Raw genomic sequence first — 24,448 nt, forward strand, 5'->3', positions numbered from 1 at the left:
CTACATAAATATTCTATGTTTAATTTCCTTATTTATATATAGAAGATAGTTAATATTTGAACTTCTCATGTTTTACTTGTCTATAAATACGCAGAGAGAATATAGTTTAAAATGTATAAAATCAAACAAATAAACAAATAATATAATATACAATTATATTATTCACATTAAATACAAACAACTTATTATTTATACAATATATATTTATACATTCATAATCAATCTATTGTAATTTTGAAACAGAATATGAATAAATCAATTATTATATTAATGTCAGCAATGATTGTTGGCATGGCCTTGGGAGGTGAAATTGATTGCAAACCTTTAATCAAGAGTGCTTTCGATAACACTGGTTGTTCCAGCAAGTGTGTTATGATTGCTGGAAGTGGATTGACATCTGGTGCAACTCATATCAGTTTCAAAGGAAATATGATGAACAACAATGGTGTTTTAGTTCAAAATGGAAAGGTAGCTTTCCTTTCTAGTGATTCCTACGCTTGTGATGCCAAAAATAGATACCAACCATTCCTCGTCAGTGGATCTACTTCCTTCGATACCTTCAACCTCTACTCCAATGGTTCGATCAGAGCTGGTGACAACATGTACAACATGAGATGTTTTGAGGAGTTTGGAAATCTCATTAGTTTCAATCATAACGATATTCATCTTTCGTTTATTGTAAGTTTAATTTTCAATAAATCTCTAATAACATAACTAACCAAATAAAACAATTAGTTGAAGATTAGCGATCAGTGTGATCAACTTCATTTCGGTGAGAGTTGCTCAACTCCATCAACTACTGGTTCAGCCACCACTGGTTCAGCCACCACTGGTTCAGCCACTACTGGATCAGCCACTACTGGATCATCGACCACTGGATCGCCAGCTACTTTTACCTTTGATTTCACTTTGATCAATACTTGGGTGATAGGTGATGATGAATTCTCACAATATAATGTCGATATTAAGAATAATGGCGCCACCGATATCAAGACATTGGTCTTCTCACATGAAAACTTTGAGCCAACAGATAAATGGAATGTAGAGTCACTTCCAAATGGTGATTTAACTTTACCTTCATGGGCTGGAATTGGTGCAGGTCAAAAATACACATTTGGATTCATCACCAAATTAGCTACCAAGCCAGTATTCACAGTAAAATCCTCTTCTTCATAAAAAATCCAACCATCTAATCATGAAATTAACACTCAACATGGCTATGCAATACACTTTAATATAAAAACATAATAACTAAATAAATAGATTTTTTATTTATTTATCTTATAAATTTAAAATATGAATTGTCAAATGGTCGAAACTTGAAAAGTTTAATAAGATTTCTTTCAAGTTGACTTAGGTTGATTATTGCTATATTTTTTTGAAATTTGGTCTTTCTGGTTCCTCACCTTTGTATTCAAAAAAGAGTTTAATGCACCTAATCGACTGGTAATCTGGATGATCTAATGTTTCAAATAAGGTGTTTATAAATTTGATACTTGTATTAGGTATTCCACTCCAATCGTTATAGATTATTTCACATTTGATTGCTAGTTTCGTGATACTGGGTATTGATTTGACTGATTCTAGAGAATTCACATCTATGATATTACAGAGAAGTTTGATATAATAGAGTTTAGGTGAATTTGCGAGCAATTCTGAGAAATCTTTTCCTTCAATGACCACCAACTTTGTTAGATTACTCCATTTTTTATATGGAACTATAAAATCATCATATTCGTAATGGTGTTTGAGTTTAGTTACGATTGGTCGGTAGACGTCTTCGAATTCATCTATCATATCGTGGCCATCGAGATTCAGTCTATTTGCAGCACAAGTTGAAAGATTACATTTGATTTGAACATTTGGTTTCATTTGTTTGAATTTCGATAATATCAAGAGTGATAGATGAACCATTGATTGAGTATTAGGTGTTTCATCATCTTCATATTCTTTTCTAGTTACAAAACGTATTGATTCCAACTGATCATTGTCAAAGTGTTTGAGGAATATTGACATAAAATGATTCTCCATTTCTTCGGAGGAGAATGGTTTGTCTCTTGTATTTCCACAAGAATCCTCCATAAAATAATTATGACAAAATATCTTATTAGAGAACTGGGGGAACTTACCATAACCATTCATGTTGTAGTCTTCAACTTCAATGAATGATATGTGTTTGAGATTCTTTGCATTGATTAGTCGCATGTTGAAAGAATTCGTAGTTGCAAACTTCAGAGAATATGAAACAAGATTGTCAAGACATGTTTGTTTGAAACCATCAGGTACGCATTTAAATTCGAGTGCAGTCAAATGTAAGGGTGGATTTCTGAACAAACAATACTTGGTGCCAATGTTGATTTTCTTTGGGAAATGGTAATCGATTTGATTGGATAACTTGATATGATGATCGAGCATATTTGGTGGATTTGTTTGGATACAGTCGAAAGCATTACAATCGATTGAGAGTTTGTATTCTTATCTAAAATTAAATATCTAAATATTTCTTTCAATATCAGAGTATTAAGTTTTGGAAGTGATACATTGTCATTGCTGGTGTTATTCTCGATCGATTGTGAAGGAAAGTATTTGTGTAAACAATCGAAACCCTTTAATGCAACGATGATATTGGTGAATGGTAGCGGTTGTATCTTGTAGAACATTTCTCTGAGAAGTTCTGGTTTGATATTTTGAACTCTTTCCAAAAGTTTATCGAGTCCTTTTTCAACAATGTTTTCAAAACTATAGATATTCCATGGTCCAGAAAACAAATGCTCAAAGTAAACTTCGATATATAATGAAAGGAATTCAATATTATCGGTTTCCAATAACAATTTGATGTTTGTATCATTGAGAGTGTACGATTGATAGAATCCTGCATTCTTCATAATCTTGTTTATTATTGCTCTCGGTGATTCTGTCAACATTATAAACTCTATCCAATATGAATTGAGATATAGCAACGAGTGCTCTTTTACAAAGATATCAAGTGAAATGTGTGGAGCAAGTGTTTTCAAGAATGAAAAGTTGTCAGCTACCTTATCTCCACTAAATAGACTTAAGAAGATCCTTGCAAAGAGTAGTTGGAATGATTTAAAAACTGAAATGACTGTTTCTTTTGGTAATGAATTAAATGCCATGAGCATTTTGAATAATTTTGATAAAAGTATATTGTCATGGTTGATGCCATAGAGATATAAAAATGATTCCAATGCTAATAGTTGATGAGTTGGTTCTAATGATTCTCCATACAATTGAAGTGTGGTGCAAAATGAATACATAATTGAATATATATTCTTTGGTAATGCCAATGATCTTGACTTGTAGATCTCTATAAAATAGAGCATCTTGATAGTTCTTGGTTTGTCAGTTACTTGATCAAATGCCAAAACAAAATCATCCGATAGTAAATCGCTATCTTCAAATATAGATGCTACTTTGACTGCAGAATCGATCTCAATAGTCGAACTTATCAATAAGAATAGCTCTATCTTTGAAGGAATGAAGCTGCTGAAACTTGAATACAAATATTCGAAATCTGCTTTAAAACCAATGGAGGAAGGTGAATTCATTTGTTTTAGTTTTGACTTTAGCCTTTGACAATCGAATTTATCTTTATCTCTTTCGAAATACTCTTTGAATAAATTAAAGATTTTCATATGGGAACCAAATCCAAATCCAAATTTCCAATCACCGTTTAAATAACTATACAATAGTTGAAAGTTAGTTTCTTTCTTAGATGAAAAGACCTAAACGATTTACTTACTTGAAGACATCAATATGATGGTGTGACAACTCTGATATTCTAGCAGGATTTGAATTGACCACTGCTGCTACAAGTTGAGGGATTGGTATTGTATGAGTTGCAAGTTCGGTACAACCACTATTGATCAAATCAACAACCTCTTGTTCGATATTGAAGCAATCATTCAATTTAGAATATACAGGGAAGAAATATCTTGCAGACTCGGTTCTGCAATGTTTCCAAGTGAGCCAGAAAAGTCGATAGAGATCATTGTGATTACAAAATGATTTCAAATAATTCATAATATTTGATTGATATATACTATCGTTATACGGGATAATAGTTTCATATTTTTCTGATTCCGGTTCCAAGTTAGTGATGAAATCGATAAACGTTGATTTCAATTGTCGTAGTTGTTCGTCACTTGGTTGTATCTCATTTCGGTTTTTTAAATCACCATTATCATATTTAAATAACATCTAAAAATGTTTGGTAGGTATAAGTATAGGTTTATTTAATAAATAAATAAAAATAAAAAGCTAAGAAATTGATTAACATACATTAAGAACTGTCGTTAGAATTGTGAAGTCATTGTACCGACAAACTACTGAATCATGTTTATGATTTTCCTTACAAATAATATCTCTAAAGATCGGTAAATAGTAACGATAACTATTCTTTGTCATTATTAATAAATTTTTGAAAAATAGATTTCTTTTTTTATTATAAAACTTGTATTTAAAGAGATTTTTGAGAAAAGTTAGACTGAACAAAACAAACGCGTTAATTAGATTTTAATTTCAAACTAATTTATTAATTTAAAATTAAAATTTTACTTCAAAGAATGAAAAGTTTTCATCTACCTTATTTTCACTGAATAGACTTAAGAAGAGCCTTGCAAAGTTGAAAAATTAGTACCCAATTAAAAGAAGTGTTGACTATCGACAGCATGGTAAATCTACTACAAGCCAGACTGTATTTGTAAGAGTTGATCTACTTTCCCACTGTTCGATAACCACCTATGTTAGGAATGTGTTCTGATCTAAAGAATTGAAGAGTGACGTTTGACTGGTAGAGTGGCTGCTTCACTACTCCGTACATTTTATTTTTTGCATCCTTTGAGAATCTTCATTGTTGTATCTATCTGGACGATCTGAATATATATATCCACTTTCTATTTTTCAACCTTGAAGTAATATATTTTAAAATAATCAAACAAAAAAATTGGTCAAAATTAATTTTTGACTTTTTTTTTTTTTTTTTTTTTGTGAACTTCTTTTCTTCAAATGAATGACTGTTTAATTTTAAAGATATAATATTATAATTTTGGTCATATATATATATATATATTTATTATTACAAAGGAAAAAAAAAAAGATAACAAGTTAGATAGTCACTTTATTTTCAAATAAATAGGGATATTTTTATATTTTATTTAATTTATTTATTAATTATGTCATATAATAAGATAATAGATTCTGATAATGATAATAATAATAATGACGATGATGATTCTAATGAAGATAGAGATGAAGCTTTAATAAGCAATAATAATAATAATAATAGTAATAATTTTATAGATGATATCGAATCGGATGAATCAGTATACAATTCTGATGATTCACATGATGATGGTGATGATCACCAATCTAGTTTCTCGAGATCGACATCTTCTCTTAATAAAAGTTTAAAAGCAATCAAACAAATAAGATCAAATAATATAAATAATAATAATAATAGCATATCTACAGCATCCTCCTCGACAAACAACAGCAATAGTAATAATAGTATCAACAATAATAATAATAACAATATCAATCAAGAACTAATATTACAACAACAGAAAAAGAAGATATTATATACACTTTGGTTCGTAGATCCAGAATGGACAGACGAGCAATTACCATCGGAAGAGGAATTAGATAATGAAGAGTATTATAATCAATATGTTTCATCTAGAAGAAAAAGTAAGTAAGAGATTACTTTGTAATAGCAATCAATTTAAATAAATATGTATATATATATATGGTTATTAATATAATTATTAAAGGATATATGAAAAGTACTATTACTTTGTTCAATTTCTTGATGAGATTACCGTTGATGAGTATTCAGTTTCTAAGCAGATCAAAGCCAAGACAGTCAAAGCTATCGCCTCTACACATTCACAATACAAGACAACCGAATGCAAAGCTATTAGTCAGTAACGATGGAACAATGCTCGCAAACACACAGAATTCATCACTGGTATTTAGAAGTTCAAATGATAACTTTTCATCTATTCAAAAGAGATGGAATTGTATGTATTATAATATTTATGATAGTAGTAGTATTAGTTATGTTAACAAACATTTTAATAATTAAATAGATTTCCAAGCAGATAAAGAATCACAATGGCAAAGACTATGTTTCAGTCCTGACAATTCAATAATGGCATTCTCAACGAGTGGATGTACAATCTATATCATATCGATTCAAGGCGAAAACACTGTTAACATTTTATCGCCAAGTATGTTAGGATTGAATCCAAAAGATGGAATAGTAGATCTTGCAATTAGATACTCAATTTGTTTACTATCGAATCAAAGATCTCTAGTTAAATGGTAAGTAAAATAATAATAATAATAGTGTAGACATATACATCCAAATATATACATATTAACAATCAATCAATTAAGTTTTGAATTGTTGGTGATGGGATATGATATGATATTAAGAAGATTCCACATACCGATGTTGAATCAAGAGTTTACGGTTCATCCGGTGAACAACTCGCAAGACTCGGTGTTGAGTGACGGTTGTAATCCAGCGACATTACCAATCGATATGAAAGGAATACATCATGAGGTTGGTTGCATGGACTATTGTCAGGCCACCGATATCTTGGCGATCGGTGGTAACAGGAAATCAAAGAAATCGAAAGGAGGCAGTTCTATCAAGCCATTCGTATCGTTCTGGAAGTTATCCGATGAGGAGCCCTATTTCCGTTTGTTAAACAAACCATCTGTAACCGGTGTTGATTTCGATACTTCTGTTGATGGAACAACTGGTAGCGGTAGCAGTAGCAGCGGCAGTGGAATGTCAAATTCTGTATCTGTATCTGAACAAATTAACTTACATAATCAACAGCAACAACAACAGAAACATAATGTAACAACAAAACTATGGAACAAACTCCAGAAATCGATATTTGGTGATTATTTCCCTGGAATTATTCTTCACAAGATTAGTTTCTCAAACGATGGATCACAGATTCTAGGATTGGATCTAAATGGAACTATCTATCTATGGAATACTCCTTTGTCGACAGCAGCTCTCGCTTCATCGACTAGCGGTAGCGGTAACCAGTCGAATGTTAAACCAATTAAAATATGGACAACCGAAACACTTTCCAAGAGAATATGGGAGCGATCATCTTCTGCACCTTCAAGTGTTACTTCCAAAAGTAAGTTTGGTTAAACAACAACACATTTTGTTAAATTCAATTCTAATATTGTTGTTTTTTATTATTTAGATGTTGTCGATATTTCATGGTGGTCTAACGATCAGATTATTGCAGCGAATAGATGTGGTGAATTTGTTATATTCTCAATGTTGACGAGTGAGAATTGTTTGCTACACGATCCAGAGACAGTGTCATCTACGCAACCACCTATTCTAACACGTTCACACAATGGAAGATTCTTTATTTTAGAGACTAGTGGATCGATTCACAAGAAGCCGTCGTTCTTTGCTCTGTCACAGGAGTATCTCCACGAGAAGATAGGACGTCCTTCAGTTGCAGCCTACAAATATATCTATAGGTATTTCTATGGTGATCATCCAGATGATCAGGATCCATTCGATTACAATATTCAACGTATTGAAGGTAATCAAAATATAAACGGCAACAACAACAACAGTAACAACAACAACAGTCAATTGAGATTGAATGATCAAGATAATAATACCCAACAGATTGAACGTAGAATCATTAGATTCCAATCGACAACACCAGAACAACTGTTCAAAGCTAAAGTCGCTCAGAAGGAATATAACAATGCCATTATTATCGCTGAGCATTATGGTTTGGATAAAGACTTGGTTCATCAAAAGCGATGGTCGAAATCACAGGTATCAAGCGATACTATCAAGTCATATCTATCGAAAGTACAAGATCTCAATTGGATACTATGGGAGTGTCATAATAGAATACCATTGAATTTCGAATCCACCAAACTCCTACTTGAATACGCATTAGAGAAATCCAGTAAAATCATCAATGAAAATTCATCTATTGAATCTTTAAAGTATGTTTATCTTATTTATTTATCTATATCTATATAAATTGTATTAACAATATTTTTTTATTTTTAAAACAACTTTAGGGAACATAAAGATTTAATTGTTCATAGAAATATTATTGTAAATTACTTGAATCGATTGATTGTTTATAAAGAGATCTATGGTACTTCATTTGATGCTTTAGATTTCTTGAGATTCAGAGGATGTAATCTTGTGTTGGCAGCGATGGAGTATGCAAACTCTGAACACTTCAAAGCTATCGAGGTGTTGTTTACCTATTACAGTAGATTTATATTGCCATATCGCTTGCAGATTCTATCGATGATTCCAGAGACGACCGATCCGGCACAATATGAAAAGTTGCTACCGGATTCCAACAACTATTGGACACCAAAGAAATCGTTTGAACAGGATTGGTGTCAGAGTGCTTCCATCTACAAGAATGTATTGGAGGGTTTCGACTATGAGAAGCATACCGATAGCAACTATCTCAAGGAGATGTTGGTCAACTCGTTGAAATCAGACTACGAGGATATCAGAGGAACCGATAAAGTCAACGATATCTATGCGATGGATTACGTACAGCTGCCATTCGACGAGACAACTTTGATTACTTCACTGCCAAGCGGTGTGCTGACAACCGAAGATATTGCCAAGTGGTATAGCGAGCGAGCGTTGGAAATCGATAGGAAATCAGGTCAGATTGACAATGCATTGTCACTCATCACCATTGGTATTAAAGAGAAGGAGGTGACCGATCAGTCACTGGACGAATTGAATCGTTTGATTCAACAGGTATCAATTATCATCTATGATACCAATGCCGATATCTCGTTGGATCGATATCAAACGTTGTCACCACAAAACAAACTAGCGTTGCTCTTGAATGATTCCAATAGTCATACCATCTACAATAATATTCGCAATCGTTTGGATACTTTCAAAGAGTTGTATCCTCCAGCGGACTTCGATGATCTACTGGAGAATTACTTTGTCGACAAAGCAAAGCACAATCATATTGGACTGGTGAGATACTACATCACGACTTTGAAGCAAAACAAACCGGATCAATGTGGTTCTGCATCGACTCTATCTATTGCACTCAACAGTATTGCCAATGTCCAGTTGATCAACGGCGATTCACTCTCTCACATGGAAGCAATCATAGCGGATCTACCCGAGCGTTCTGTTGTCGGTGGATTGTCGCCAGCCACCCAGAGACTATTGAACTTACGCTCCGATTACTCGCGCTATATTCGCGCCAATAAGATACTGCTTAAATACAATGCAACCAAATCGATTTCCTTTTTCCAAGATACCAAAGAGCGTTCCGATGAAGTTGCTTTGTCGCTTCTCCAAGAGCTATGTCGCCACGCCAAGAAATCGCAATGGAAGAATGCAAACTATCGATCGATGTTTAGCGACTTTAACGATATCAAACAAATTGTATTTTACTCTGTGGATTCAACTGTTCTCTATTGTCAGATTGTAAAGTTTGCTCTGGCCGAAGGTAAATTTTCTTTGGCGCGTGAGTATTTCGATGGCTGTGGACCGGATAAAGTGGAGCAGCTGGTTGTTGCCGCTGCTAAAGAGCTCTATAACTCTGCATCGAGTTATAACTCACCGAATATGGCAGAGGCACAGTTATGTTTGGAACTCATTAAACCACCAACTCAAAGGATTGTTCGTGAGCTCAATCTTCTGAAGGCAACCGAGATCATGACCAACAAGTTCCACTACTCCAAGATTCCACTTCAAATTCGTTTGATTCTTGATAAAGGTTTGAGTAAAACATCACCAAGAGTTGGGCAACAACAGCAGCAGCAACAACAATCTTCAACTCATTCACTAGATATTGGACAAGAGGAATCGTTGTTTGGAGAGAATCAAGGTAAATTTGAATTGATACAATCTTTGATCGATAGTTGTCAGAATGCCTATCAGGATGTCGAAGAGATTCTACACTTGTCAGCATTACTCTGCGATTGGGTCGATCGTGATTTGAGTAAGGATGTTGATACCACCGATCTTTTTATAGATGACCATATCATTGTGGAGGTAATGCTAGCAAGAAAAGCTATTCAGCTATCAGACTTCTCAGTGGCATTCCGTATCTGTAAGATGCTCATGTCCGAACCGAAAAAGAATATTCCCTCAAAGTACAAAGAGATCTATCGAGTGTGTTCAAGCTTAGCATTGGACGGACACTTTAGTCATTTGGAACCGCGTCTGGAGTTGCTCTCCTATTGTCTTGTCTACTGTGACCAAGACGATCTTACAAGATTCCTCGAAGCCTACCAAGAACTGGAGTTACGCTCCAACATTTTAGAGAGTTCACAACGATTCCAGTCGGTTGCAGACAACAGTCTGATCTCGCAATTAAAGTCGTCGGTCGATGAAAATGGTGAACAAACTAGCGTCTATGATAAGTTAATGCGCAACGAAAATGAACTTGCCAAATACATCAAACAGTTGGCAAGTGAACAACCATCGGAAATTAGATTGGAACCACCATTCTCTGAATCGCTTGAATCAATTACAACTTTGATTAACCGTATCGATTGTGATGACAAAGATGACGACGACGACAATGACGAAGCATCAGACAGACTCTACCAACAACAGAACGAGTTGATGTTCCATCTTTCACAATTGATCCAGTTCATTGGATCATCAAATCACAATACTCAAGATGACAACTTGAATGTTGTTCGTTTTGAATCAACCCAAGAGATATTGCTTTTACTCTCAAAGTATGCTATTCATCATGGATTCCTCAAGAATGCACTCTCCTATTATCTGTCGGTTGCTGATCAGTCTCATGTTGACAGAGTGTTTGGCTGCCTGGTGGAAAGCTCTCAATCGAATCCACAGTATCAGACGAGTCTGGAGCGTGTTATTCGGCTGGCTTGCTACTACTATTCGTTGCGCTTGCTTTCAGCTGTTGCCGCTCGAGACACAAGTACCACTCCCAACTCTATATGCTCGTTGTTCAATATTTCAGTCGCCAGTGTAATTGAGTCTGCATTTGGTTTGGCATCGTTACCCGGTGAAGACAGTGACAGTGCTACCAAAGACCTAGTTTCGAACGTCCAAAAGTATCACAAGATGCTTCTCGACTCTATTCAAGCCAAGGAGTTCTCAGAGGTCAACTACAATGTCGATTTCAACAGATTCAAAGAGGATCCCGTTTATAAACGCGATACTATATTCCAATTCGCAATGACAAACGACGCCAAGTCTTTCCAGACTGCATTGTCAATGGCGAGTCGATATGGTATTACAAGAGAAGAGGTTCTAGAGAAACATGTACATTGGAAGATTATCGAAGATCGATCCGGTTTCACCAATACATTGCTCACCAACGAGGACATTTCGAGCTTGTCTGCTATTAAACATCATCTGATACAGCACATTTTCGACAAGATCGATGGATGTGACTATGAACGTCTATTACTCTTCAATGAACTACTCGGTAGATTTGACACTGGAGATCAAAAGTATCAGGTTGCCAATAGAAACAAAAAGAAGTTGTTGACACTGTTGAAATCACCAAAGAACACAATCAACAAGATCTACAAACCACTCAACTTTAAGTTGTTAATCGAGAACACATCGTATGATCCATATGTAGACGGATTGAAATCACTTCTAAGTGAAGAGAATATTGCATTCTGTTGTAATCTTATTAATATTCTTCAGAATATAAGAAGTGATGTCGATTTGATACAGAATTACACTGTTAGCAAGATGTATCGTCAACTCATAAACAACATCATTCAACACGAAGAAGCTGATACAGACATTGTCTCGGTTGTACTAAAGTATCGTAAGCAACTGGATGATGTCGATCTCGTCGAAGTCTATGAGATGATTGCCTACGGTGACTATTCAAATCGTTTGACAATGGAAGAGCGTATCGATGCACTCAAACAAGTCACCAACACTGATCAAGTTACAGATAATCCAGAGTTACTCGCCAAACTTCAGCAACTGCTCAGCCATTTGGAGGTTATCAATAAGCTACAACATCTCGAGCCAAAGATCAATCTCTCGTCTTTGAATATCATTGAAAACTACAAGAATGCACTCATTGAAGCGTTCAAATACAGCTTGGATATCAAGAGTGTCAACAGCAAACAACTCGACACGATCATACCGACATTGATTCAAAAGAATCTGGAGATTACACCGAGTCAATGCGAACAAGTCTATCAGATTATCAAGGGAAGCACTGATGTCTCTGATACCATCGCTTCTCTATTGAAATACTACCAAACATCGATCTCCAACCTTCTCGAACAACTCGGACAATCGAATGACCATATTCAACAGTTGGTACTCTCAGAATCGATCAAGAGAATCATTGACAACTTCAAAGCTGGAACCAAATGGCATTCCGAACAAAAGATATTCCTTGAGGAACTGAGAGAGTTTGCCTATGACACCAACCAGCCAATGGAGTGTAGAATACTCATTTTCGAGATACTCAAATCTACACCAACACTCTACGACCGTTCTCATCAAGATTGGATGGAGCAAGATCTCATCCAAGTGAAGCAACACAAAACAAAGGAGATCATCAAGGAAACATGGAAGAGTGCAGATGTTACATTCAAGGAGATGGAGATTACCACGCCCGAATCAGCTATTCCACTATTCAACAAGTTGATTAGCAACAGTGATACATTCCAACATGTTTCATACCTGTCGGATCTTCTGGCGATGTGGAGCAACGCACAAAAGAGTGATGCGGAATCCTCTGATACCAGCATCCATGTTTTACATAACTGTTGGCTCAAGTTGTTCTTGGCATTCATCCCCTTCTTTGAGGGAAACAATAAGGCTGTAAATCAATTCTTGCGCATTCGTCTCGATCAAATCAAGCAATATCCAATGGAAAAGTCAGAGGAATTGGAGATCTTGGAGAAACTAAATAACACCCACAACATTATCTACTATAAATTTGGTATACTTTCCAACTATAGAGGAATCCAAGTTTCAACAGTAAACGATCTGCTTACGTTCACTAAGAATACTTTTGTTATTAAGACTGCCATCGATTCATCGGCAATCTCTTATTGTCCACATCACCATACACCAGAGTGTCACAACGATCTCGACCAATTCATTCAAAATAACCAACAGCTATTCCAAATTATATACTCAAGTGGATTCACCTATATGTTTGTAGACACACCACTCTACGATACATTGGTCAATCTTATTACGCTATACAACAACAACTTTAATAATGTAAATAATTATCAATCACGTGAAGTTGAATCATCCATTGAATTCACCATTGCAATGCTTTCCAAGAATCAGCACTACTATCAAGCTGCCTCTCTTTGTTTGTGGTGGCTTGGTATCCATCCAATGATGCACAGCTTGAACAACGCCATCTCCTATTTGAAGAAATATATCAAGTCGACAGCCAGCTCAATTGGAAAATCTATTGGTACCAGCACAGATGACGAAAGTTTTAATAACGATATTATAGAACTGGAAAAACCAACATGGAAAACAGTTTATATTATTTTAAATCATGTAATAACTCAGATGGATAAAGAACTAAACAAAAATAATGAGGAATAATAAATTTTTATTATAAATACTAGTATATTATTAAACTGTTGTTGCTTGCCCGCTCGATTCTCTTGGAGATTTTAATACTTTGTTGTTATTGTTTGTTGGTTGAATTTTTTCCATTTTAAAATTAAGATTGGTATTCTTGATTGATGGTCTGAATTGGTAAAGTATATAAATATAAAAGGTGGCTTCGACTGCAGTGTCAAAAACGTAGAGTGATATTTGTCTTTTATCTTTGCCAAGGAAGACAAAGAAGATTAAAGAGAGTGGAATGGCAACCCACCAAATGATTGAAACAACACCAAAGTTAAAAAAGAATGCTTTCTTAATAGTGTCTTCGTGTGCTCTGTATGACTGTCTAATAACTATTAAAAAGATTGTCATAGCCACGAGGATCAGTAAGATATGAATAAGTCCTGGGATGGTGTAGTAGTAGTATTCGTAATGGTGCATTTTCAAGAATGTAATTCTAGGAATGACATTCAAAACAAAAGTGAAAAATATCATGGCAATGTAATAACCAGCAAGGAAATACTTTTGTGCTATCCATGTTCCATATGGATAAAGTGGTGAGGTATTCCATCCACTGGCGACCAAAAGAGTTAAAAGTGCCAAAGTCCAGTAGGAAACCCAGTCAAAAAACTTGGCAGCTATGAATAGGTTGTCGTTAACCAAATCTTCTTGTTCAATGAATTTAACTATCCAATAGAAGAACAGACCAACCAGTTTGATAATGATAACCAGAGTAAGAAGTTTCACTACGCTCGGATCCAAAGATCTTCTAATGGACATGATAATACAGAAAATCGTTAGAATCAATATAACTGAATATCCTATGAAAACACCCAATTGAAATATGGATACATCATTTCTGATTGATGATTCCAATTCATTATATTTGACCTCGATGGTATAATGATTGACATCCAATTTTTCATAGTATTTCAAATTACAATTGGATATAGCTAATATATATTTCGATTGCTCTGGATTATGAACAATAGTATCTGGCAAGACAATATTTTCAATAGTATTATTTAAATCGATTTTCCAAATGGCATCATCCTCCTAATAAAAAAAAGAAAGATATGATTAGAATTGTTTGTTAAAAAAAGTTTGTTTTTAATAATAATATTTACTTTTTCCTTACAATCAGAGTAATCATCCAAAAATTGATCTTCTTTATATAATAATAATTTTGAACTTTGATCTTGTTGAATATTAATAGTAATACATTTTACAGTTTGATCAAAAGTAAAAGTTTTCAATATCTCCCATGTGGTTAATTTAAAAATTGATCCTTTATAAATATCTGACTGTGATGGGTATGAAAAAACTATTCCAACTAATAAAATAAATATAAATATATTAAATTTTGTCATTTTAATTTTACAATGTAGTTAGAAAATAAAAATGTAATAGATTGGAAGTTGATATAATGAACTTACATCTTTATTGAATACTTTAACTTCAAATTTCAAATCATTTTTTTAATTAAATAATTATTTCATCTACAAATATTTGTAAACTAGTTGAAAAAAGAAATGAAAATAATCAAAAAAAGGTTGTGTGTTAATGAAATAGTGGTATGATCAGAATTGAGAGAAAAATGGGGTGGTTTGTGGTTGTATGAATGAAATGAAATAGTGGTATGATCAGAATTTAGTGTGGAGAAAAACAATTATTTTATTTCGATTTTTGTATGAATTTATTTCTATAAATATTTGATATGATAGTTTAATACTCTAGTGATAGGAATGTCACTCTATAGTGACAAAAAGATAGAGAGAATAAATGAGCAGATTACAACTACTGGGAACTTCCATTTCAGGTCAAAGTTTGTGTTGGCACTGTTGATGTCACAGATTTCTCTATCGATTAATGTTGTTACAAAGTATGGATCGATGATTGCGTAGCTCGAGAAATTTTCAATACTGATTGCAGTCATTGCGTAAATAGCATTGGAGTTGGATGTGGTAGTGGTTGGCATCGATGGGTCGGTCGATGGTAAGATATCGATCTTGGCTGATCTGAACTTTCCTCCGTCAGATTCCATACGGTCGGCATAGTAAGATTGGAGAATAGCTGTGGCAGTGTTGATCTCTACGTATCTGGTGAAGGAGTTGTCCGCGGTTCTACCAGAGAGAACAACTTGAGAGTCGACGCAGAGTGAGCTCTTGACACCGGCATAGATAAAGACAACCTTCAAGCTGTTTGCTGGATTGACGAAATCCCATTTGCTAATGTTGATGGTGTACTTGAGAGAGTTTGGTTTGGTGTCGAAACTGTCACCCAAGAAGTTGTAGGTTCCAGCTGTAGTGATAATGTTTGCCTTGATTTCAATGTTGGCATTTCCAACACTACCCGAATATGTATTGAGATTTCCAGAGACGGTCTTTGTCCAAGTGATTTCCTTGATCAACTTTTGACTGATGATGGTACCGCTGGCATCGACTTCTCTGAGCTCGTGGATCGAAACAAAGAATGGTGAATCGTAACCACTACCCAAAACACTGTCACTATAGCTATCGAGTTGTGGAGCGAAACTTGTGGTGTTGGTAGAGATCTTGAATGAACAGACAGAACCAATCCAACCGGCATAACACTTGCAAGTACCCTTCATGGTGTCACAAGTACCTTGACCACAGTCAGTTGGACAAACAGTTGGAGCAATATAGATAAATACATCCTTGGCATCAGAGAATGAGCTAACTGTGACATTTACGGTCAAAGCAACAGTACTTTGAACAGTGGAAGCAAAGTTACAAATAACAGTAGTACCATCCGTGCTTGCTTGTGGAGCTGTACATGGTTGACCTCCAATGGTAACTGATAAATCTACATTGGCAAAATTGGTACCTGGAAATAATAATGAATTTAAATTTATATTAATAAACAGAACAATTATCTTCAATTTTATATGTTTTATATTTACCTGTAATTGTTACTAAATTGGCACGTCCGAAAATAGTTGATGATGAACTGATAACGGTTGGTTTTTGATATTGTACTGTAAAGTTGGTTGGCTCGATGTTGGTATTTGGAACATAGACAGAGAATGTTGCAATACCTACTCCACGTGGAGCGGTACATACTACGGTCTGATTTTCAGAATCACCAAATGTTGGGTTTACACAACCGTTACCGTTGATCTTGAATTCCAATACTTTGGTATTGTCGAATGAGAATGGTGCAATGCTCTTACCGGTGAGAGTAATTAAACCTCCGACGACAGGTGGACTAGTGATGCTTTCAATGACTGGTTTGAGGTTGATTCTGAATGGTTGTGAGGTCTGACCACCTGCTGAGATAGTGATATCACCACTTCTTGAAGTGTTGGCGATATTCACACTGACAGAGGTATAGCTGATGCTTGAGAATCTGGTAGCTTGAACATTGAGACCACCGATGGCTGCACCGAATGTATTGGTATTGGAACCAAAGAAATTACCTTGGAATGTGATGGTATCTCCATTTTGAGCGAAACTATTGATGGTTGGTGGCGGGAAAGCTCCATAGTAAACTTTGGATTGTTGGTTAATGTCATTGTAGAAAGTGATTGGTACATTGTTTCCAACCATTAGTGGGAGGGTGATGAAGAATGGATCGGATCCGGTGATCGATACGGTTGTCGATGGTTGGCTGAGGTAGGCCCCAAAGATAACCTTGGTGGTGGCTCCAATAAAGTATCCACTGACCGCAGAGGTTAAACTGATTGGTGAAGATGCGACTTGGAGAATTGGTTTCCAATATTGGGTTTGAGTGAATACGCTACCGAGTGCGGATGCATCGACCTTAAATTGACCGTCTTTACATTGGGCAGACAATTGGAATGTACATGTGGTGGCACTGGTGCATGCAACACTGGTTGGAGATCCACCACCAACTGTGATAATCCATGCCTGTGAGTAGAGATCAAAGTAATCACCGATCATTGTAACGGCAAGGTCGTTTTGGATGAGATTGGTAACCTTGATATTGTTGAAAGAGACATAGAGATCCATGTTTGGAATACCAGAGCTACCGTCTACACTGAAGGTGGTGACACGTAATGGCATATCTCTGAGATTTGATGGTGGAGCCGCAAGACTACAGGAGAAGGAAGTTGAGTTGATCCAAGCACCAAAGGTACAGATTACTTCATTACCTTTGACTCCAAACTTCAAAACCGGTGTTTGTGGTTGAGCACCAAAGTTCGTACCGGTGGCAATCAATGTTTGAGTAGCGGCAACCGAAAATCTATTGGGTGTGACAGAGGTTAACCATGGATAGTTTCCAGAGGTAACCAGTGATTTGGCAGCTGAAGTTTTATTTCCAACTGTAACAGTGATGGAGAGAGTCGATGCTGGTGGAAGATAAACATTGAGATTAACAGCTCTAAACTCAACAGTGTTCAGCTCGGTGTAGACTGGTTTTCCATTGACGTTCAATATAAATTGGTTACCGAGATTGAAACCTGCGATAGTCATATTAGTGGGAGAATTCATTGTAATTGAATCGATCGATGGCGCACCAAAAGAACATGACACGTTCATTGTTCTGGTCATTGATGGTCTGTCATTATTACTGAAAACAACCGAAGCAATAAAATTACTGGTGGTTGAATTGATGCTGGGAGCTCCGTTGATATTTACGTTAGTTCCTGAAATCGAATAAGAACTTGGTAGTACTGGTCCTTGTCCATTGAAATACCAAGAGGTTGTAGCGTACAACCAAGCCATTGTGTTCATATTGATATTCGCACTTCCTCCTTGTGTCCACATACTGCAATCACTATTTGGAAATTGAGTTGGTGTGAGGGTACCGTAAATTACAAAGGTAGGGAACAGACTCTTGTCAAGTGGACCAACACCAACCAGACTTGGAACGTTGGTATCGACATAGTAAACTGAACTGAAGCCAATTTGACCGGTGGTATTAGCAAAACTGTTCGAGTATGGTGACGATTGGTAGGTGAGATCAAAGGTGAGAGCATTGGTCTGAATGTTTTGCCAGATTTGCTTTGGTGAATCCGATGGCAATTGTGACTTGACGAAATTAACGAGTGCTGTGTTGTTGATGTTTGCTACATATCCTGGATCCTTGTAGACAGCAAGTGACTTAACCCATGCGGCAGAATCTGAGTATTTCAATGGTGGTAAGAAACTGTAGAGTTGCATAGTTGTCTCCTCTAGAATAGCTGGACGAGCTGAATAAACGTAGTTTCCGTACTCTTGGAGATTAATTTCAATTGGGAACAATTTCTTTGATGCCATGCTCTGGGCGAAAGTAAGGAAGGCAATGTCAGCCAAACGATTAACTTGATCTTGGTAGATTACATATGAAGCGCAACGCAAACCGTTGATTACGAATGGACATAGTGTGGTATTTTGAATCATCAGGAAATTACCACCGGTCAAAGTAACGGCGTTTGGTGTGGCGGCAAAGTAACGAACGGTAGAAACCCATGGTTGAGAGAAAGTGAAGAGATTTGGGTAATCTCTAACCACTCCATTTGTGGTTAAGGAGACCGAGAATGCACCGGCGTACGATTGCAGAGGTGCAACTTCGAAATTACAAGTAATGGAATTGGCGGTGGTTGAACTGGTACTTGTACATCCAACACGATTTCCAGAGGGATTGGTTACATCTACGGTTGTAACACCTTTGATGAATCCTGGAATATTATAGATAGAGACCCAGTAGGCACCGTTGTCCATGATAGAAACCTGTGGCGAAATACCGTTTGGTTCAATCTCAACAACCAAGTAATGGAGGTCTTTTTGGCTGGATGGCAACCACTTCATATTGTCTGGACCGGCAACAAAGTGAATTTGAGTGCTAACCAAATTACCCTCGAACTGACCACAGAATAAGGGACATCTACTCATTGGAATGCTGCTGTAGAAAGGAGAATTTCTGGTTGAACCATTGATCCACATCCAATTATAAATATCTGCTCCAACCTTAGCACCTAACCAAACTAAATTTCCAACAGGAATTTGAAGTCCTTCATTTACCTTGACAAATTCATCATAGGTTTCAAAAGCTGCAATATAACTATTTAAAAATAATTATTTTTCGAAAAGTAATTAATATTTAACATTTCTATTTTCCTTTTTTTTTTTTTACAACTTACCCACCGAGACTTTCTGCCATTTTATAGGCACCATCCCAATTATATTGAGTGTCCAATAATTTATATTGATGTGACATATATGTAAATGTTTTATCTGCATTTACATAGTTGGTAGTTAATGTTATACACACTAATAAAAGTGATAAATAGAAAATATTTATTTTCATTATTTTTTCTTTGAATCTATATATTTATATAAATAAAAAGATATAATAAATATAAAGATGTTTATATTTTAAAATTGATTATCGATCATTGTCTTTATCAGATCTTTTAAAAAGGTTTCTCGTTCATTTGGACCGTTACGTTGTTGTGGTCTTTGTAAAAACAGTAAGAATGAATGAAACAAAAATAATTTTGAATAATCTTTGAAAAACGGTTGTCACGAAAAGGTGCTGTCTCTATTCTTTTTTTGGATTTTGAGATGCCAAAACTCATCACAAAAATAAAAATAAAAAAAAAATATTTGCTCAATCTAGTTTTTGATTCGTTGAAAAAACAGAAGAGTTTTAGATCACCCCACATGATTGGTTGATTTTATTGCTGATTAACAAAAATTAAAGAATAAGCTTAATCATAAAGCATGGTAACTTTGTCAACATTCACTCTTATGAATGAATTTATCTTTATTAACTATTTGATTAGTTAATAAATTACCTGAATAGAATATATTTAACATGATATGGAAACAGAAAATATTATAAATAATGTTTAAATATAAAGAGAGATATAGATTATTGTTTTTTTAATTTACTAAGCGTCATTGAATTGAAGTTCTTTCCAACACTACTGGTCATCAAGGTGCTGAGAATGCACGTAATGTCGGTCATAACAAACTTACACAGAGAATACCATTCTCTCCTTTGTTACATATCAGAGTTAAGCTTGTCCAGATCTTGAATATCCCAAATGCAGACTTCTAGTATCGCCATACGGCAGATCTCGTTGCATGTAAGATATACTCTAGAACGAAGATCAGAACCAGCTATTACTAAGCAGTGGTAGCGTACCACCCGGCACAACATCCATCTCTGATCCGCTCAAGGAAACATTCAAGCGAGTTCCGATCGAGTCTGAATTCAATGTTGATAAAATATCTTGCTCTCATCGTTCGACCCAAACACGAATCAATATCCATCGGCATTGTAAGATGTTATTCAGCTCATTAACAAATCATTGTACACATAAAGAAAACCTTTTGCTGACGTTGAGAGGATAATACCGATTAGTTTCAAATGTTGGGTGTGAGAAAATGGTTTATCATGATGGCTATAGTAGTTGAAGATCACAACCTAACAGTTGCAAATGTTAGACCAATTGAAATCAATTCAAGAAATATATCTTTGAATGTTGTAAAGCTATGGCTAAATAAACTTTAGGTTTTAAGAATGTTTTTTATTATATATATATTGATGGCATGATAATTAGTTTTTTTTGTTTACTTTCTTCCACCTCTTCCACCTCTACCACCTTTACCTCTTCCAAACTTTGGTTGTTCATCTTCGTCATCACTGGTGACGTCACCGTGCTCCCACATACCAAGACGTTTGGAAAGAGCGTGCTTTTCTTCATCGGCGAGTTTGCTTACGACGACTGGGTTTCTCTTGGTTGCTGGATCGAGTTTAACGAGACCATTTCTCAAGAGTTCGGCGTTGAGACATCCTTGACCGTCTTGGAGCAAAACATTGAGTCTACCGTTGTCCTCCTTTGATTGGACAGACATATTCATTGAGCTACCGAGGAACTCATCTTCCAAGAAAATAATAGCATCTTCAATACGTTGTTCGGAACTGGAGCATTTGATATAGGCCAAGTTGACTGGGTAGGAGAGTTGAGCCAACGATTGGAATTTGGCAGACAGTGGTTTCAATTTGTTGATGGTGGTGGTCTCAGAGTTTCCATAGTCGTAGAATTGCACTCTGACATCCTTTCCTTCGATCGATTGTACCTTGGCACGGTACCACTTGTTGTCTGCACTGAATTGGGCATTTACAAGATCACCTACCTTTGGTGACCAGTTTGGAACTTGAGCGTCGTCCAAGTCGAGCTTCTTGAGTGACTCTTCGATATCGGTGGTGTTGCTGTTGTTTGGACGAACAAAGAGTTCGGTTGGTGAGATAACACTGGAGATGATGACTTCACTGGCTTCGTTCTTGACGGCACGCTTCTCAGCCTCGGCAGCGAGTTGTGCTTCGTATTGACGTTGCTCTGCTTCTGGATCGTAGTTCTTCCACATTCCCAACTTGCTCTTCTTGGCCTTGTCTTCGGCGTCCAAATAGGCCTTTTGATTGTAGAGACGGTTCATTGGGTCGTTAACACTGGCAAAACCATTCTCGACCAAAGTCATAGCGTAACTCTTGCTGTTGACCAACATATTACCCAAGAAATTACCACCCTTATCTACGTCTTCGATTTGAACAGAGACGTCATGTTGATGTAAATTGGCACGTGAGAACAACAAAGCGTTGTTGGAGATCTCGTCCATCTCTACGGACTCTCCACGCTTTGGTGCACGGACACCGCTCAATGAGAAGTTAATCAAACACGATTCCTTTGGAATGTAGATCTTGAAACGTTGAGCGCTAAAGACATAGTCGATAGAGGCACCGTGTAACGATCCCTTGATGTGTGGTAAAAGCTGGGTGGCCTTGGTCTTGAGATTCTTGTCGTCGGCTGCAGAGCAATCCTTGACGTTAAAGGTTGGGGTGGAGTCTTTGTTGGAGTGGAGACCGGCGTTTCTCTTCTTGGCTTTGTTCTCGGCGAGAATCAAAGCTTCGTAGTCGATCGAACGTGAGTCGGCACCCTTGTGCTCGGTGACACGAGCGAGACCAGCCTCGACGAGTCCGAGGGAGACGTTACCCTTGCCCAAGTAGACACTGTAGAATGGCTTCTCTGGAAGTTCAGAGGCAGCGATAGCTGGTCTAACAAAATCGAGCTTGGCGTTCACTTGCTTACCGATGAGGTGTTTTCTGAGCCATTCCTTGGCTTCGAATGCCCAGTAACGCTCGAATTTAATGAGTTTTTGTTCTTCCTTTGATTTCGATTGCTCGTTGTCGTTTGGACGAATGAGATTTGGTACACGAATCGAAGCGAGAGCAACTTTATGTTCGTTTTTGTTGGCATCCAAAATGGTGATGTTTCCACTGTTTCCGATTTCAACGACCTTTCCTTCGATGGCATCTGGATAGCCAGAGGTGGTGGAGGCCGACGAGGTGGAAGTGGTTGAGGTGGAAGATGCAGAAGCACCGGCACCAGTGCTCCACATTCTTAGACCGGCGGTCTTGGCAGATTGTTCGGCGGTCTTCAAGTTGTTTTGGTCGGCAGCGGAACGCGAATTGGCACTCCAACCAACAAAAGTACCGAGACCTTGACGAAGCAACTCCTCGGCAACATCCTTACCGGCACAATGTATAGATCCAAACAAATTACCTTGCTTGTCGAATGTATCCAAAGTCAATTGAATCTCACGATGGAGAACGTTATTTCCAACCAAAGTCTCTGCGTCAACAGCGAATGGCTCTGGTGCCATTTGACCGCTAGCATCCTTCTTATATGCTGGTGACTGAACACCTGACAACTGTACTTGAACAAGATGGAATGATGGTAAAATTACAACTTTATAAGTATTACTATTTCTAATATTCTCAACAAGTCCTTTAAATATGATGATGATGGTGGTGATGATGATTAAATAAATTAGTTAGATTTGTTCTTTCTCTAAGTCTATTTTTTAGATAAATTAAAAAAGTTCATACCTTGAAGTTGTTTTCCCTTTAATTTGTTAAAGAGATCAAAGTTGTTGATAGTGTGATTGGGACGAACAGCACCCTTGAGTGCAACTGGATTCTTATTATGTACACCGAGTTCTTTTGAGGCAGCCTCAGTCTCGAGTTGGAGAAGGACGGGATCTGGCTTCTTGGATTTGTAGACGGTGGCCCAACCCGACTCTACCATCTGTTTGTTGAGTGAGTTCACTGCATCGTCCACCAGGAAGGCAGTGATGTTTGATTTCTTTGAGGCTGGGTTGGTGTAATCGATCGAGAAGTTGACACGCTTTCCAATGCATTTCTTACGGAGGTAGTCACGTGAGTCCCATGCAAAGGCGTCGTCTGTAGTGGCTGGCTTGTCGTTGAGAGCTGGACGACCGAGACGAGGTGCACTGATTCCCGACAACAAGTACTCTGACTTTTGTTGGTATTCACCTCTTGGGTCGATCTCTTGGATCACCAAACTGTCACCTGAATTCACTGCACGAACGACACCACGCAATGTAGCGTTTGGTTTAATTTGTGAGGTGGTGGCGGTGGTAGTTGGTGTATTGGTTGTAGTTGTCGATGGTGTTGCTGACATCATTCTTTTTATATATATGTGAAAATAGAATAGATATTTATTTTATTAATAAAACAACAAAAATATAATATAAATATAAATATAAAATAAACAAAACAAAGTTAAATTATATAAATATAGTTAAAAAAAAAAATAATTAGAATACACAAAAATGATGATCCCCACTAATAATACATAAAAAGTTTTTTTTCAATTGATTTAGCAATGTAATTTCAAAAAAATGACAATATAAAAAAGTCAAAGTTTTTCTGCAACCCAGAGAACTTCAACATCAGAAAAAAATGAAAAATTTTGATCATGTGAAAAAACTAAGTGTGAGGAAAAGATAGAATAACTCAAAGACATTTCTTTTCACATGATTA

The 24,448-nt window shown here is 36.4% G+C and overlaps 6 protein-coding genes across 6 annotated transcripts; 2 read left to right on the forward strand and 4 right to left on the reverse strand.

The window, feature by feature from the left end:
- Nucleotides 1-270: 270 nt before the first annotated feature.
- Nucleotides 271-1,176, forward strand: PPL_11515 (carbohydrate-binding domain-containing protein; the record flags this gene model as incomplete). Its single annotated transcript, XM_020582266.1, has 2 exons — nucleotides 271-678; nucleotides 736-1,176. 2 exons carry the CDS (start codon nucleotides 271-273, stop codon nucleotides 1,174-1,176), a joined length of 849 nt encoding a protein of 282 aa, XP_020427569.1.
- A 96-nt stretch (nucleotides 1,177-1,272) lies between these two features.
- PPL_11516 (uncharacterized protein) lies at nucleotides 1,273-4,428 on the reverse strand (the record flags this gene model as incomplete). Its single annotated transcript, XM_020582267.1, has 5 exons — nucleotides 1,273-1,280; nucleotides 1,611-2,394; nucleotides 2,454-3,702; nucleotides 3,764-4,221; nucleotides 4,303-4,428. The coding sequence occupies 5 exons, from the start codon at nucleotides 4,426-4,428 to the stop codon at nucleotides 1,273-1,275; spliced, it is 2,625 nt and encodes an 874-aa protein (XP_020427570.1).
- A 767-nt stretch (nucleotides 4,429-5,195) lies between these two features.
- PPL_11517 (uncharacterized protein) lies at nucleotides 5,196-13,529 on the forward strand (the record flags this gene model as incomplete). Its single annotated transcript, XM_020582268.1, has 8 exons — nucleotides 5,196-5,713; nucleotides 5,793-5,941; nucleotides 6,111-6,345; nucleotides 6,421-6,892; nucleotides 6,968-7,187; nucleotides 7,257-8,031; nucleotides 8,110-13,282; nucleotides 13,464-13,529. 8 exons carry the CDS (start codon nucleotides 5,196-5,198, stop codon nucleotides 13,527-13,529), a joined length of 7,608 nt encoding a protein of 2,535 aa, XP_020427571.1.
- A 125-nt stretch (nucleotides 13,530-13,654) lies between these two features.
- PPL_11518 (uncharacterized protein) lies at nucleotides 13,655-15,000 on the reverse strand (the record flags this gene model as incomplete). The annotated part of the gene is made up of 3 exons (XM_020582269.1): nucleotides 13,655-14,316; nucleotides 14,419-14,686; nucleotides 14,758-15,000. 3 exons carry the CDS (start codon nucleotides 14,998-15,000, stop codon nucleotides 13,655-13,657), a joined length of 1,173 nt encoding a protein of 390 aa, XP_020427572.1.
- A 332-nt stretch (nucleotides 15,001-15,332) lies between these two features.
- Nucleotides 15,333-19,903, reverse strand: PPL_11519 (uncharacterized protein; the record flags this gene model as incomplete). The annotated part of the gene is made up of 4 exons (XM_020582270.1): nucleotides 15,333-15,383; nucleotides 15,426-16,477; nucleotides 16,554-19,657; nucleotides 19,737-19,903. 4 exons carry the CDS (start codon nucleotides 19,901-19,903, stop codon nucleotides 15,333-15,335), a joined length of 4,374 nt encoding a protein of 1,457 aa, XP_020427573.1.
- A 1,271-nt stretch (nucleotides 19,904-21,174) lies between these two features.
- Nucleotides 21,175-24,089, reverse strand: snd1 (nuclease domain-containing protein; the record flags this gene model as incomplete). The annotated part of the gene is made up of 2 exons (XM_020582271.1): nucleotides 21,175-23,390; nucleotides 23,492-24,089. The coding sequence occupies 2 exons, from the start codon at nucleotides 24,087-24,089 to the stop codon at nucleotides 21,175-21,177; spliced, it is 2,814 nt and encodes a 937-aa protein (XP_020427574.1).
- Between the last annotated feature and the right edge of the window lie 359 nt (nucleotides 24,090-24,448).

The sequence above is a fragment of the Heterostelium album genome (genome assembly GCF_000004825.1).
Source record: "Heterostelium album PN500 unplaced genomic scaffold PPL_scaffold13, whole genome shotgun sequence".
Classification (NCBI taxonomy): domain Eukaryota; phylum Evosea; class Eumycetozoa; order Acytosteliales; family Acytosteliaceae; genus Heterostelium; species Heterostelium album.